The 13,000-nt window shown below is 54.2% G+C and overlaps 4 protein-coding genes across 4 annotated transcripts; 1 reads left to right on the top strand and 3 right to left on the bottom strand.

Moving 5' to 3' along the window:
- Positions 1–524: 524 nt before the first annotated feature.
- Positions 525–908, bottom strand: PHYSODRAFT_434139 (hypothetical protein; the record flags this gene model as incomplete). Its single annotated transcript, XM_009517971.1, has 1 exon — positions 525–908. A coding segment is annotated over one exon (384 nt), but the record flags the coding sequence as incomplete, so codon positions are not given.
- Positions 909–1,274: 366 nt separating this feature from the next.
- On the bottom strand, positions 1,275–3,254 carry PHYSODRAFT_466773 (hypothetical protein; the record flags this gene model as incomplete). The annotated part of the gene is made up of 3 exons (XM_009517970.1): positions 1,275–1,985; positions 2,373–2,480; positions 2,553–3,254. 3 exons carry the CDS (start codon positions 3,252–3,254, stop codon positions 1,275–1,277), a joined length of 1,521 nt encoding a protein of 506 aa, XP_009516265.1.
- Positions 3,255–3,387: 133 nt separating this feature from the next.
- On the bottom strand, positions 3,388–7,145 carry PHYSODRAFT_322581 (hypothetical protein; the record flags this gene model as incomplete). Its single annotated transcript, XM_009517969.1, has 5 exons — positions 3,388–3,633; positions 3,669–4,397; positions 4,526–5,644; positions 5,675–6,137; positions 6,247–7,145. The coding sequence occupies 5 exons, from the start codon at positions 7,143–7,145 to the stop codon at positions 3,388–3,390; spliced, it is 3,456 nt and encodes a 1,151-aa protein (XP_009516264.1).
- Positions 7,146–8,184: 1,039 nt separating this feature from the next.
- Positions 8,185–8,704, top strand: PHYSODRAFT_322580 (hypothetical protein; the record flags this gene model as incomplete). The annotated part of the gene is made up of 2 exons (XM_009517968.1): positions 8,185–8,388; positions 8,432–8,704. 2 exons carry the CDS (start codon positions 8,185–8,187, stop codon positions 8,702–8,704), a joined length of 477 nt encoding a protein of 158 aa, XP_009516263.1.
- Positions 8,705–13,000: the final 4,296 nt, after the last annotated feature.

Here is a 13,000-nt window from a genome sequence, read left to right as displayed (position 1 = left end):
CTCCCGTACAATGGAAAATTGTCCCAATACAATATCAGCACTTGCGCCCATACAATTGAACTTCAGTGTTCGTGAGGCACAACGCTACGATGCGCAAAGCGCATTCTGAAAGCTGGATAGCTGCGGTTGCACGCATAACTTGCCAATTGAACGCTGTTATCCACGGTCATGAACTGTGATGGGTATCATAACTCTAGCAACCAAAGTAATGACTCCTCAAGCGAACTGGTATCGGTTGTCGAATCCATATTCCACGTGCATGCGCCACAGCGTAGCCAGAGTAATCTGGTACGGTAAGGATATCACTATGGGTGTACAGAACAACTTATCGTACCTGCCCGCTTTCGGCAACTAAAAAGAGCGTCGAAATGAACGACTAACACCTGTCTAACTCCGCACCATGTTAGTCAGATTTACTATACACTCTCACACAGTTAACAGACGCTAATGCTAGCTATATAGCTAGTGTTTGTGCGAGCGGCTGACGGCGCCACAGAAAAGTCTTCCGATTCGACTAGCTTGTCCTCCGGATTCAAGAGGAAATCGACGGATAACTTGAGCGGGCTGGACACTGGCGAGTCGACTGTCGCTGGGAACCGGTTTGAAGCGTTGGGCGCTTGCAGGAATTGCTTTGCGTGGCTCTTGCAATAGCCTCGCATCTGCACGAACTTCTCGCAGCTTGGGACGCGGCAGCGTCGACCGCCTCCGTGAGCGAGGCAGAAGCCCGAGTACTGCCCAAGCTTCGGACAGCCTTGGTAAGAGCATCGGCGCCCGCCTCCATGAGCGACGCACAATCCTCGCGTTTGTGCGAGCTTCTTGCAGTCCCGGGCACGACAACGTACGCCACCTCCGTGAGCTTTGCATAGCCGGCGGGTCTGTGCTCGTTTACTGCACCCATGGACACTGCACGGCCGGCTGCTGGAAGACGGCATGGGGTCAGAGTCTCGCGCAACGGTGAGTGACGGACTGGCCGAAAATGAAGTTGTGAGCTGAGAGCGGCTTTGAACCTGATCTGCATAATCGCTCGAATTGAACAAAACAACGCAATCGCCAAGTGGAGGGAGCAATGCATAATCAATAGCACGTAATGCGGCTGCATCATTATTGCTGAGTGTTGCAAGTGCGTCTTACTTTAAAGTTGAAAGAAAACGCAGACTCCCAAACAGAACGAAATCCAGTCGTGAAAAAAAAAACTTTTGTACTAGAAAAAAATGGCATGCACATGTAGTTTCTGCTGGCAATCCCTGCGCCAGCACCAAGCACTACTCTTGTCGTCAATCTTCATCGAGTTCATCCGAATTGGACGATGAATCTTCATCAAGTTCATCCGAATTGGACGACGCCCACCCCGCAAGTCCAGGGAACCGACTCTCCTCGGTCTTTCTTGCCGCTTCCGCAGACAGCCTTTCATGCCGAGCTCGATGCAGAAACAGCACGGCTTCGAAGTCGCGTGCTAACGCAGCCTTATCGATCGCTGGGGACGTGCAATCTTTAGGACGGTGCGTGTGAAGCCACTTCATCACGTGCCAGTTTCCAGCCGCCGCAGCCCAAAGCATTGCGCGGGCAGTACAACCTTGAGAGTCGTTGCGATGTAGCCACTTGATCACATCGAGATGCCCACAACAAGCAGCTTGGTCCATAGCGTCGGATGTGCATCCTTCACTGCGAGTGTGGTGCAGCCACTTGACGATGCCAAGGTGTCCTCCTGCTGCTACACTATCCATCGCATCACTCGTGCAAGGGGCGTTAGTGTGTTCGAGTAGCCACTTCACGACTTCCAAGTGGCCCTCGCGTGCAGCGCTGTCCATTGCCTCATTCGTGCAGGTGGAGCGAGTGTGCTCATGCAGCCACTTAAGAACGTCCAGGCGTCCATTTTTCGTAGCGTCATCCATGGCTCCTGAAGTCGAGATCTTGTAGTGGTCGAGAAGCCACTTCGTCATTTGAATATGGCCCGACCCAGCCGCGGAATCTAGGGCACGCGGCAGCTCCATTCATCGCTGAAGCAGTGCATTTAATGCGAGGATGCTGATCCCTTTTGGCATTCCCCCACCTAGTCTTTCTTTTCTTGAGACCCCTTGAAATCGCTGCCGCATGCACAGGTGCATTTCGTGCAAGAACTTCACAACCTCGAGGTGTCTGCTACATCCATCGCTAGAGCGAAGTAATCGTCTTCAAATTGCGCTTTTTTGAAAAGATCGATGCGGCGATCGGTCCCAAACTCGGAGTAGAGCCACTTGACAACCTCCAGCAGACCTTTCTCGCAAGCTTGGCGCATCGTTTCGTTCGAAATTGGCTGTGCGAGGTGGTCGTCTCCCACGTACGACCACAGCTTCGATAGCGTAACACGTCGTCTGCGTACCTCCTTATCCGACTGCCGCGTCGGCACAATCTAAAAGATATTTTGCAATCTCTAAATGCCCATTCACGGCAGCCATGTGGATGGAGAGGCCGGCCTCACCGCCAATAGAGGTAACGTGAAACTTCGACCCACCATCACCCTCTTCATCCGAGTCACTGTCAAGTCCGTGGTCCTCCAGATCACGGTTAATGACCCAACGAACAATATCCAGATGCCCATTCTCAGCGGCTTTCAACAGGACTCCAGTGCCATTCGCAGGATCCGTATAGTACGTCCGAAGCATGTCGATAGCGCCTTTCGCGGCCGCGGAATAAAACCCGTCGGTTAGGGGGATCCCCAACTCGAGTTGCCACCGCACCAGCTCCACATCGCCACTCTCCACTGCCATATACATGGTCCGAAATGTTGCTTCCTCGTCTCGACTCTCCTCGATCTCTTCAAACAGCCACTTGACGACGTCCCAGTGGCCCTTTCGAGCCGCCTCGATTGCATCGAAGGCCCCCCACTCCACTTCATGAGGCCACTGAGCATTGCTGTTGACTTCTTCGTCATTGGCACGAAAGTACTTGAGGATGCCGAGAGCTCCAGCTGCAACGGCTGCCTCCACTTCCGGGCGAACGTAAGTGTCTGGGAAATGTTCGAACAACCATTCCACTAAAGCCAAATTCTTGAGTTTAATAGCTTCAAGGAGACACTTTGAGGATTGGTACTGGTGGTAGTGAGGTGCCTCGGTTCGAAGCAGGTTCCGCACAGACCACGCAGCGTCTTGGCCTGGCTCGACATCCACCGTGCTGTTCCAGATACGATCGAGAAGCGGCAGTGACTGGAACTTGCAAGCCTTATGAAGTGGTAACTCTACCGACGCGTCTAGGAAGACCGACACGGTGGCGGCCATGTGGGTCAAGGCCGAGACCTTGGGCTTGTTCTGGAAGACGAACCTCACAGCCAGCAGCGTTATACAAGGCAGGAATTGAAGAGGAAGTTCACCTCTCCATGCAGCGTCAAGGTTCGTCGGGTCATGCATGCCCTTAGAGAAGTTCCTCTAGGTAGCCTCCCTCCTTGGCCAGCTCGTAGAACACGCCACTCCGATCCTTCACCAAGTTGCGAGGACTGTCAAACTCTACCAAGCGACCGTCGCTCAGCACCATAATGCGGTCCGAATCCAGCACGGTGCCCAGTCGATGGGCGATCGTCAACACCGTCGCGTCCTGGAAATCGCGCTTGATCATCTCCTGAAGCTTCTTCTCCGTCGCATGGTCGATGGAGGCCGTGGCCTCATCCATCACCACGATCCGACTCCGAGTCCCACGCTGAAGTTTTCGCCGTTCTCACTCAACTCGTACGCCAACTGACCCTCCAGCACCGACACCTGCGTCTTCATGTCCACTTTCTCCAGCGCATTCCAGATGTCGGCGTCCGTGAATTCGTCGAATGGGTCCATGTAGGCGCGCAGTGAGCCCTTGAACAGCACGGGCGACTGCGGGATGACGGAAAGATGTGATCGTAGCGTTCGCAGCGGCATGGTCGAGATGTCCACGTCATCGATGAGGATGCGGCCCGACACCAGCTCGTTAATACGGAAGAGCGCCATGGTAGTGAGGCTGGACTTGCCTGCACCAGTACGTCCGACGATACCGATCTTTTCGCTGTTGCGGACTTCGAAGGACACGCCTTTGAGCACGGGTTGGCCGTCGTCCTTGTAGCTGAAGACGACGTCCTGGAACTGGATAGTGGACGAGCGAGGCCAGGAGGCATCCGGTTGGATGACAAGCGGCCGCTGGCTTCCTTCGGCGGGGATCGAGCCATACTCGATGAGGCGCTCGGGGCTCACCATTTGAATCTCTAACCAAGACCAGGCGTCCACAAGCCGGGCGAGACCACCGTCGACACTGAGAGCGTACGTGAATGCCAGCCCCACGAGACCCGGAGACAGGTAGTCGTGCAGATACACCAACCGGGGCACCACGACGAAGACGACACCAGCTGCATCCGAACTTGGAACCATTGCTGCGAGACTGTTGATGCGAACCAGCACCTGCTGTTCAAGTCGTTGAGAGCGAAGTTCTCGTTGAGCATCAGTTGAACGGCATCATAACCAAATGCGCGGATGACGACGACACCTTCTTCTGACTGGTTGACGTGACTGAGAACTGGAGAAGATGATACCTTCCACAAGCGCGAAATCTCTCGAGACGGGGCGAGGTAAAAGTTGGCAATCTTCACGTACAGCCATACCAGTGGGATGATCAGAGCGCCCAAAACGTTCATCATGTATACTGCAGTAGCGAGCTGGCAAACCGTGAAGAAGAAGGTGGCGAGGAAACCTCCAAATAAAAAGGGGATCGGGAAATCCACCGCCATAATGTCGTCGCCGTACCGGTTCACGATGCGGCCGATGGGGTTCGCGTCGAAGAAGCGCAGCGGAGCTCTCAGCAACGACAGCGTCATCTTGTCGAACAGGAGACGGGAACCTCGAAGCCCCACAATCGCCACCGTAGCGGAGCGAACGAGCACCATGATAGCAGCCCCAGCTCCCAACGACGCGTACACTTTCATGTTGTAAGCTGTTTCGTCTTTGTTGTACGAACCGTTCTTCTGCCCAGTCCAGTGGCTCAGCCACAAGTCACTCCCGATCTGGAAACTCTGCCACAGTGTCTGCACCGCGAAGAGGAAGACGCAGATCTTGACACCACCAATCGAGTTGAAGTAGTTCAAGAACACCTCCTTGGACACCCGACCTTCCTCACGTTCTTCGTCGTCGATCAATCGACCAGCATCCTTATCCTCGCCTGGATTGTTCGCTGCATCGTCGCCCTTTCCAGAACGTGGTGACACTGACAGCGTGTATGAGCGCCGCGACAAAGTAACATTGTGGCGAGTAGCTGTTATCTTCCCGCCTTCCACCAACACCTTCATGTTCGCAGCCTCGCTCGCGATGATGTCGGCGCTGTGCATCACCAGTACCACCGTCGTGTCCGCCAGCAAGTTACAAATGCACTCACTGAAGATCTGACTCTGCACGATCGCGTCTACAGCAGCCAGTGGCGAGTCAAGCAACAAGATGTCGGCGTCCGAGTAGCACGCTCGAGCGAGGCAAACGCGAGCCTTCTGGCCTCCTGAAATATTCACTCCCTTTTGGCCGATCTCAGTCGCGTCGCCGCCAGGGAATTGTTTCAAGTCCGGCAGCAACCCACAAGCCGAGATCACGCGCGAGTACTTCTTCGTGTTGTACGGGAGCCCGAAGAGAATATTCTCGCGGATAGTCATGTTCTGGATCCACGTCTCCTGCGAGTAGTAGGCGACTCGGCCTCAGACGAACACGCTGCCCGCCAGCCTGTCCATTTCGCCCAGCAGCGCAGAGCACAGCGACGACTTGCCACTTCCGACGGTGCCGTGCACAATGACCAGATCTCCCTTCTGGACCGTAATGTTCACGTCTTTTAGAATTGCTGTCCTTTTCATCCAGCCGAAGGTGCCATTTTCAATGGCTATCACGACATTCTGCGGCTGCCGGGGGTCATCTCGAGTAACGTTGGTCGGGTCGAACTCCTCAAACGACAGGTAGTCCCCAAATCGGTTGATCGAGACCTGGGCTTGGATGAAAGATTGAATAACTGTTGGCAAATCTCGAAGCGGGTCGCGAAGCATGTTGAAGAGCGCGATGGCCGTGAAAACTTTCGCTGCAGTCAGCTCTTGCTCCATCACCACAGCATACACTGCGAACGAAACAGCCGACACCGCCAACGGAGATGCCCACAGCACGAAAATGTTGACCGCACTGATGTACACGAACTTCTTGACAGCTCGGTAGCGCGCAGTTTGTGGATCTTTTCAGCGAATTTGTCTTCCCATGCGTTGAGTTTCACGATCTGAATGGCGCCGAAGACCTCTTGATCGTCTTCATGCGGTCGTCCTTGCACATTATGATGCCGACAAACGCACTGCCTGACGCTTTGGCGATGAAGAAGCTTGCCAACATGGAGGCACCGATGACTGCGAGACCTGCGAACGCAGCGAGGCCGATGACGTAGTACAGCATGAAGACCACCACGATGATCTGGAGGGGCGTGATCCACAGATTGTTGATGCCATACGCTGCCCACAGAACGCTATCAACGTCCGAGGAAAAGAGATTTGAGATGTCCACAGCGTTGGCGTCGCCCTTGCTCTGGATGCTCCGACGCATGGCCTTCCTGAACAGCAGCGCCTTGAGCGTCACCGTCAGTCGCAGCGCGATCAGCTCGAGGTAGAGTCGCACCTGAGACGACACGAGCGCGTTGGCGACTCGAGACGCGAAAAGGACACCGAGCCACACGCTCAAGTCGTTCATGCCGATCGTCGGTGCTGCGAACACAGTGACGACGTGGTGGAGCACAGCGGGGGCAAACACGTTGCAGGTGGTGGAGAAGAGCATCGCTAGTCCGCAGAGCAGGAACCGCCCTCCGTAGGTGGCCACCATCGCCTTGACGATCGACTTGTCGTGGTGTTCGTAGTGCACCACGAACTCTTGGAACGCCTCAGCCGACCGATTCTCGCCCTCAAGCTCCCACAGATCATCGTTGTCGAGCTGGCGCGTGTTGCCGGCGCTCATCATCGGGTTCGCGTACGAGAAGAAGAGTTTCGACCGGAAGGACGCCGAGCCCGGCATTGCAGACGGTGGGTCTTGCAGTCTCTGCTTGGCCTCGTCCATTTCATTCATGACACTGGCGAACGTGGTGTAGCGGGGCTTGGGCTTGGCAGCGGGGGTCACAAGCGACGCGTTGTCCGACCGTATCAGCACCGTCATTGCAGCCGTGGAACTGGGTAACTTGAGTTGCTTGAGCTCTTGGAGGAAGATTGGAGAATGATCGACTTGGGGTTGGCGAGGCAGGTCAAAGGCCGACGAAAGAGCCACTTCGTCAGTGGGTGGGGAACTCCTGGTAAGGGCGCACGAATCCTGATTGGCAATCACGGGTTCCAGTCGAACCGGAGTAGGATACCGTGCCAGCGATTCCGGTATAACGATCACCGGCTCGAAACGAGTGGCTTCAGGCGCTTGGTCGTCATGCGTACTCGCACTTACTTCAACCACAGGATCTTCGAGCACAATTTATTTCGCGTTGCCCGTCCGAGGAAACATTTTCTGCACATCAAGCTCTTGACTGTATTTGCTGTGCCTGGCCCCTGTGAAACAACAGCAGTGAGCCACAGTTGATGACTGCCCCATTTCGAGCACCGTGACACCGGTTAAAATCCTCAGTTGTCGGCAGCCTCTCGACGAGCTTACTATCCTGCGTGCTGTCGATTTTATTCGCATGAATCCCAACCGCGAGAACTCCGTGATTTACCTTGTCGGAATGATCGTGACTTACCTTGTCGGAATGACGGTTAATTTCTTTCGCGCCAACTGGTCGAGGGAGACAGTTGCAGCAGATCGAAGTGTGCAAGGTCTCGAGTAAACGTTTGGTCCCAACTCGAAACTCAGCGAGCCATCGCGCGGGGAGTTGGAGTTGGCTCCGAACTACCGCGAACTACCGCGAACTACCTCCAAACTCTTCTTTATCCCCTTCTAACTTGTTAAAACAGTTGTGGTCCACAGAGGACTCGCCATTATCAAAGCCGTCTCATGGTCGGTACAAGTGCGCTCATATCCAAGAGAACACTAATAACTTGAGTGCACTTGTTTGTATCTACAGACTCAAGGGCTGACAAGGCACGCCGTAGTCGCCCTACATGCTGGTCCAGCGGACGCTGCTGCAGCGGCGTTGACAAGACGCTGCGCCCCCCCACACATTGCTCTGTGTAATCCGCCTCTAGGTTCCAACAACTTCCTCGTGACCGGTGTCATGGCCTTCGTGGCGCGTGTGGGGCTGTGCGTCCCCGCCATCGGTGGCTTCGTGGGCTTGGAGTGCGCGGCCATCTTCGATCACGAGCACTGGATCACGGCAGGGTGGCGCTGGGCGACCACGGACAGCATGGACAAGTTCATTCGGCTTGATGCACAGGACCAGCGCTTCGCCTTGCTGCGCAACCACAAGAACGGTGTCTGCGTGCTGGGCCTGCTTGACGGAGAGCTGATCACGGGCTCTACAGGGAAGCACGGGCTCTACAGGGAAGCCGCTGGACTGCGTATACGCCACCGCGCACACGGCCATCAACGTCAAGGACTACATGACCGAGAAGGTGGTCTCGGCCACGTCGGCCATGTACGGCACCGTGGCCGACTACACCAAGACCCAGGTCGTGCACGCCTTGTCGTCGACGTACGGCACTGTTAAGGGTGTGACCTTCATGGCGCTAAGCTACGTGCTCGGCCTCAAGATCGTGGTGCTAGTCGACGGAGACAGCGGCTGGTGGTCGGCATAGACGGCGTTGCCTGGGGCGAATTCGGTGATGGCAGCAGTCAGCGAAGTTGTCAAAGGAGAGGAAGTTGTACTCTATGGACTATTACTCGTTGCCGGGGGGCGTGATCTTTGCTGATGGCGAAGTCGCTAGTGATGGACTGCTGGCCCAACTGGTGCTAATGTAGCGTAAGGAATGCCATCTAGGAAAAATGAATCGAGGAATTGCTGACAGCATTAAATGTATTGGTGAATTACTTGCTTTGGTTGACTTGTTCGTGACTCGGGTCGCTCGTTGCTTTTTCGTCCGTCTCCCACTCTGGAAACTCGAAGTTATCGTGGATGAAAAGTGAATCCCGGACAAGTGAAGGGTCCAGCTTGGTCCGCTTACAATTTACAATGTTGCCTGCAGATGAAAACGCTCGCTCCGACGGCGCCGAGGTAGCGACACATGCCAGCCATTGTCTTGCCAGTGGAGCCAGATAAGGATACGAGCGACCATGCAGCCGCCACCACTCCAGGGGATCTGCATCAAACTCTGTATCAGCGACCTCGTCGAGATAGCGATAAACTTCAGCGCTGCAGCGCGTTTTGAGACGCTTTTCGCGAGCAGCTGCACTAGCTTGAGCGTCACGACGAACTCTCTTGCCAAAAACACCTTCAACGGCCGTCGTCCGTTGCTTCTTGGGAATCGAAGAGCCCTGAGAAGCGTTGCTGTCTTTATCGGGTTGTGGGGACTGGGACTGATTCAAATTCTCCTGTTTTGCCAGTGCAATTGCAGCATCGATGAGGCCTGTGGTAGCTTCCTTGCACTGGTCATTGGTGAGTCCCTCCATATTGGTCAACCTTGGATCCAGATAAGATATCCAAAGCAAATCGGCAGATCAGCAAAACGCCTTTCAAAAAGGCCCACGAAAGCAAGTCGAACGGTTGTCATGAGGTCTAGGACAGTCTGCTTGAATGGCGCGTCCTCCACCAGTAGTGCTTCTTCATCAAACAAGTCATCTCTGTTCAGCGTCCTCTCAATCTTGCGAAGACAGGGAAATGCCAGTGCAAGTGTCGGATAGCCCTGCCCACCTAGCAGCTCGGATGTCGCTGCGATGGGGTCAAGCAGTGCGATCAGGCACTTAATCGTGAACCAGTCCTTGGCGTCTGGCCGGAAGAGCTTCGGCATCCGCTGAAACTCCTTCTTCCCCTTCGCCGTCTTGAGATGACGAAAAAAAACTTTCAGTGGCTGCTTTAGCTCGATCATTCGCGCCAACATATCCCTCGCACTATTCCAACGCGTAGGGCAGTCTGTCACCACTTTTAACGGCTGCCTTGCTCGGGCGTGCAATTCATCTTCGCCTGTCCGATATTCAGCAATTAGACGCTTCTGTATTGCATTGAGGCAGGAGGTTGCTTTTTGCGAAGAGTGGAAGTAAGTTGCCAGACTTCGAAATCGCTGCACGAGATCCCGGACTTCGTCTAGCGCGTAGAGCTGTTCCATAACGTGCCACTGACGTAGAAAATCAGCCAACTCTTGAATTGACCGGTCTTGTTCCCACGGCTCAGCTTCCGTATCAGCACGCTTCGTATCGTCCTCGCAGGGCACTGCCACTTGCTCCGCAATTGCAGGAGGCGCTGGAAGGACTGGACCGACAGGTCCCCCTGTAACTCCGGGTGGTGCTGGAAGGACTAGAACGGCAGGAACTACTGCAACGCCTGGAGATGTTGTTGCTGCTAGAGCTGCTGCAGCTCCACCCATGCGTTGTGGAGATTCCGGTGCACGCTCCGTCACCAGCCCTGAACTGTTTGCTACACCTGAAGCCTTTCGTGTACGCTTGATGAGCGCACCTCCGACAAGATGCAGTGAATGCGCGATGCACGACATGTGCGGAACGCCCATGAGATTGCCAGCCAACACCCCGTTTGAAGCACCGTCTCGAACTAGCTTTATGCAGAAAGATGGATCTAGTCCCCAGCGTTTAAAGAGCTTGGTCAATCCTATCGCAATAGCCTCACCGCTATGAAGGCCTGGAAATCGCTCAATCTCGAGAGTCCAATTACAGGGTCGAAACTTTAGGTCGAGATAGTGAAGGGTCAGCGACACGTAGCCCTCCGTAGTCAGACTCGTCCAAATATCCGTTGTCACCGCGTAATAGCGGCAGCCTTCCTCGATCATTCCCTTCAACTCGGCACGGAGCTCGACCGCTAACTGCACGATGTCCACGCGAACTTGAGTTCGCCCAGGAACTTTCAACGAGATCCCACCCAGTGTTTCAGTGATGTATCTGACGTAAAATGCGAGTCCTTCGTCCTCAACTATCACGAGTGGCCGCATATTTTTTGCGATCCATAACGCGAGATACTGGTTCGCCCGCCGCTGTTGTTCTGGAGTCACGGCCACAACCCGCTTTTTTTTCGAAGGTGTCGAGTGAGGGGCGCCACTGGCAATGGTAACCTTGGCGTCTTTGGCGGTTTTTTTCTTCTCCTCACAGTCTCGAAGGTATGCAGGGTGATGAACCTGCAGATGCATTTTAACGTGGCTTCGTCCCTTTTCAAAGTGGACCTCAGCGCTGCACTTCGTACAGTAGGCGGCACGAGCATGTTTATTACCCGGCTTGTGCAGATGCTCGAACTCGGGGAGTGGCACCAACTTGATGAACTTGTACCAGTAGGGGTTGTGGGCTCCGGAGATGTCGTAGAGCTTTGATGGCACCGGACAGGTTTGTAGCTCAGGTTCAGCAGTCTCCTCCTCCTCCTCACTCTCGATAACCGTCTCCACAGGTGCTGTCGTTGGAGACGCCTCACCGCGAGGCCCCTTGGATGCTGTGCCCTGGTCCCTAGCCGAAGAATTTCGGCAGTGGCGATAGCATGAATCGAAGCTGAACTGGTGGCCGCTTGGTTCCCTTAGCTTTCTTCCTCTTCTTTTTATTCTTGGCCGGAAAAAGACGACGGGATGTATCGCTTTGCGACGAGGGCACCTCAGAGATGGCCATGGTGTCCGTGAGTCTTGTCCGAGTATGCGCTTGGGGCCTTGTTGCGCTATGGCCCGCGACCGCCTCATCGACCTCTGCTCCGCCCGCACTGGTCCATTTTGTCTTGTTTGAATTACTAGACCTTATGCTTCTGGTAGTATGGAAATTCCATTTTTTTGGAACAAAGCAGCGGGAAAATCCAACAAGCTTGGAGGGAAAAATATACTGCTTTGAGTATCGAGAAAGATTTCGAAGAGTTGGGCGGAGTTGCACCATACTCGAACTCCAACTTGCAACGTTCGAGTTGGAGCGAGTTGGAGGGACCCAAAGGTCCCAACGTTGACATCCCCAGTCTCGACTCGAGACAGGAATGAAAACCGTCGATCTCCGTTGCTTGGGCATCCGCTCAGTGTACCCTCAAACTTTTAATAGCCAAGCGATCGTAAATGCTGTCAAGCCGGCAGGCAGCATTGTGAAGATCGGATGCGCGTTGGTCTGTCCAGCATAACTTTGATGTTTCCGGGTGCTACCGTATCTGCCATCATCACAGTATTGAGCTTCAATGGAACCATGAAGCTCGACACAGTTTTACACGTACGGGAATGACAAATTTCTAATGAACACGCGAATGCAGTTCGTTTCCTCGCCGGGACTGCAAGCTCGACGCTGGGGCCTCCAGCAACGAGATAATTCTTTCGGCTGACTCAACGTTGTAATGAGCACGGATCATCCTCTCCACTGTCAACGATGCAAAAGTCAGGTACGAACGACTGGACTTAGTCTCGTCTCGATACATCAGGAACAGAATGTGCTTCATCGATTTGTCGAATATTTGTAGCTGGAGCTGCCGAACCTGGGTCATCGTTTTGAGGGATGGCACCCTCCACACACTTGACCAAGTCGTCATACTCGTCGAAAGTTGAAAATAAAGGTCTAGGCTTGCCTCCAACGAGGTTGAATCAGCGGAACCACTCGTCTTCATTCTGCAGTGATGAATCTGTAGAACCTCGCGTTTTCCAAATTGCATTGGCAAGAGTCTGGCACTCGTCTTTGGTCCAAGGATTCATGTACACTTTGATGCACAGATCCTTCACAAACTGGTTGAAATTCTTGTCACGTGGGCTAGCGAAGACGAACGTGTGGCGAAAGTCACTCAAGGTCAACGCATCGCCGGACTCATTGCCGTCAAATAGACCTTCGTGCTTCTTACCAGCAAGTGGCAACCTCGACGTCTCATAGTGGTCGTTCACACCGTTCTTGACCAAGAGGGCGATAGGCAACATCCTTCCTCTCCGTCATGAGCACGAGCAGCAAAAATATCCCGAAGACCGATTCCCCAATCCCAGGGCTGCCGATCACTA

Source organism: Phytophthora sojae, assembly GCF_000149755.1.
Source record: "Phytophthora sojae unplaced genomic scaffold PHYSOscaffold_1, whole genome shotgun sequence".
Lineage (NCBI taxonomy): Eukaryota > Oomycota > Peronosporomycetes > Peronosporales > Peronosporaceae > Phytophthora > Phytophthora sojae.
Note: the sequence above shows the minus strand (reverse complement) of the source record. Positions and strands in the feature narration are given on the sequence as shown.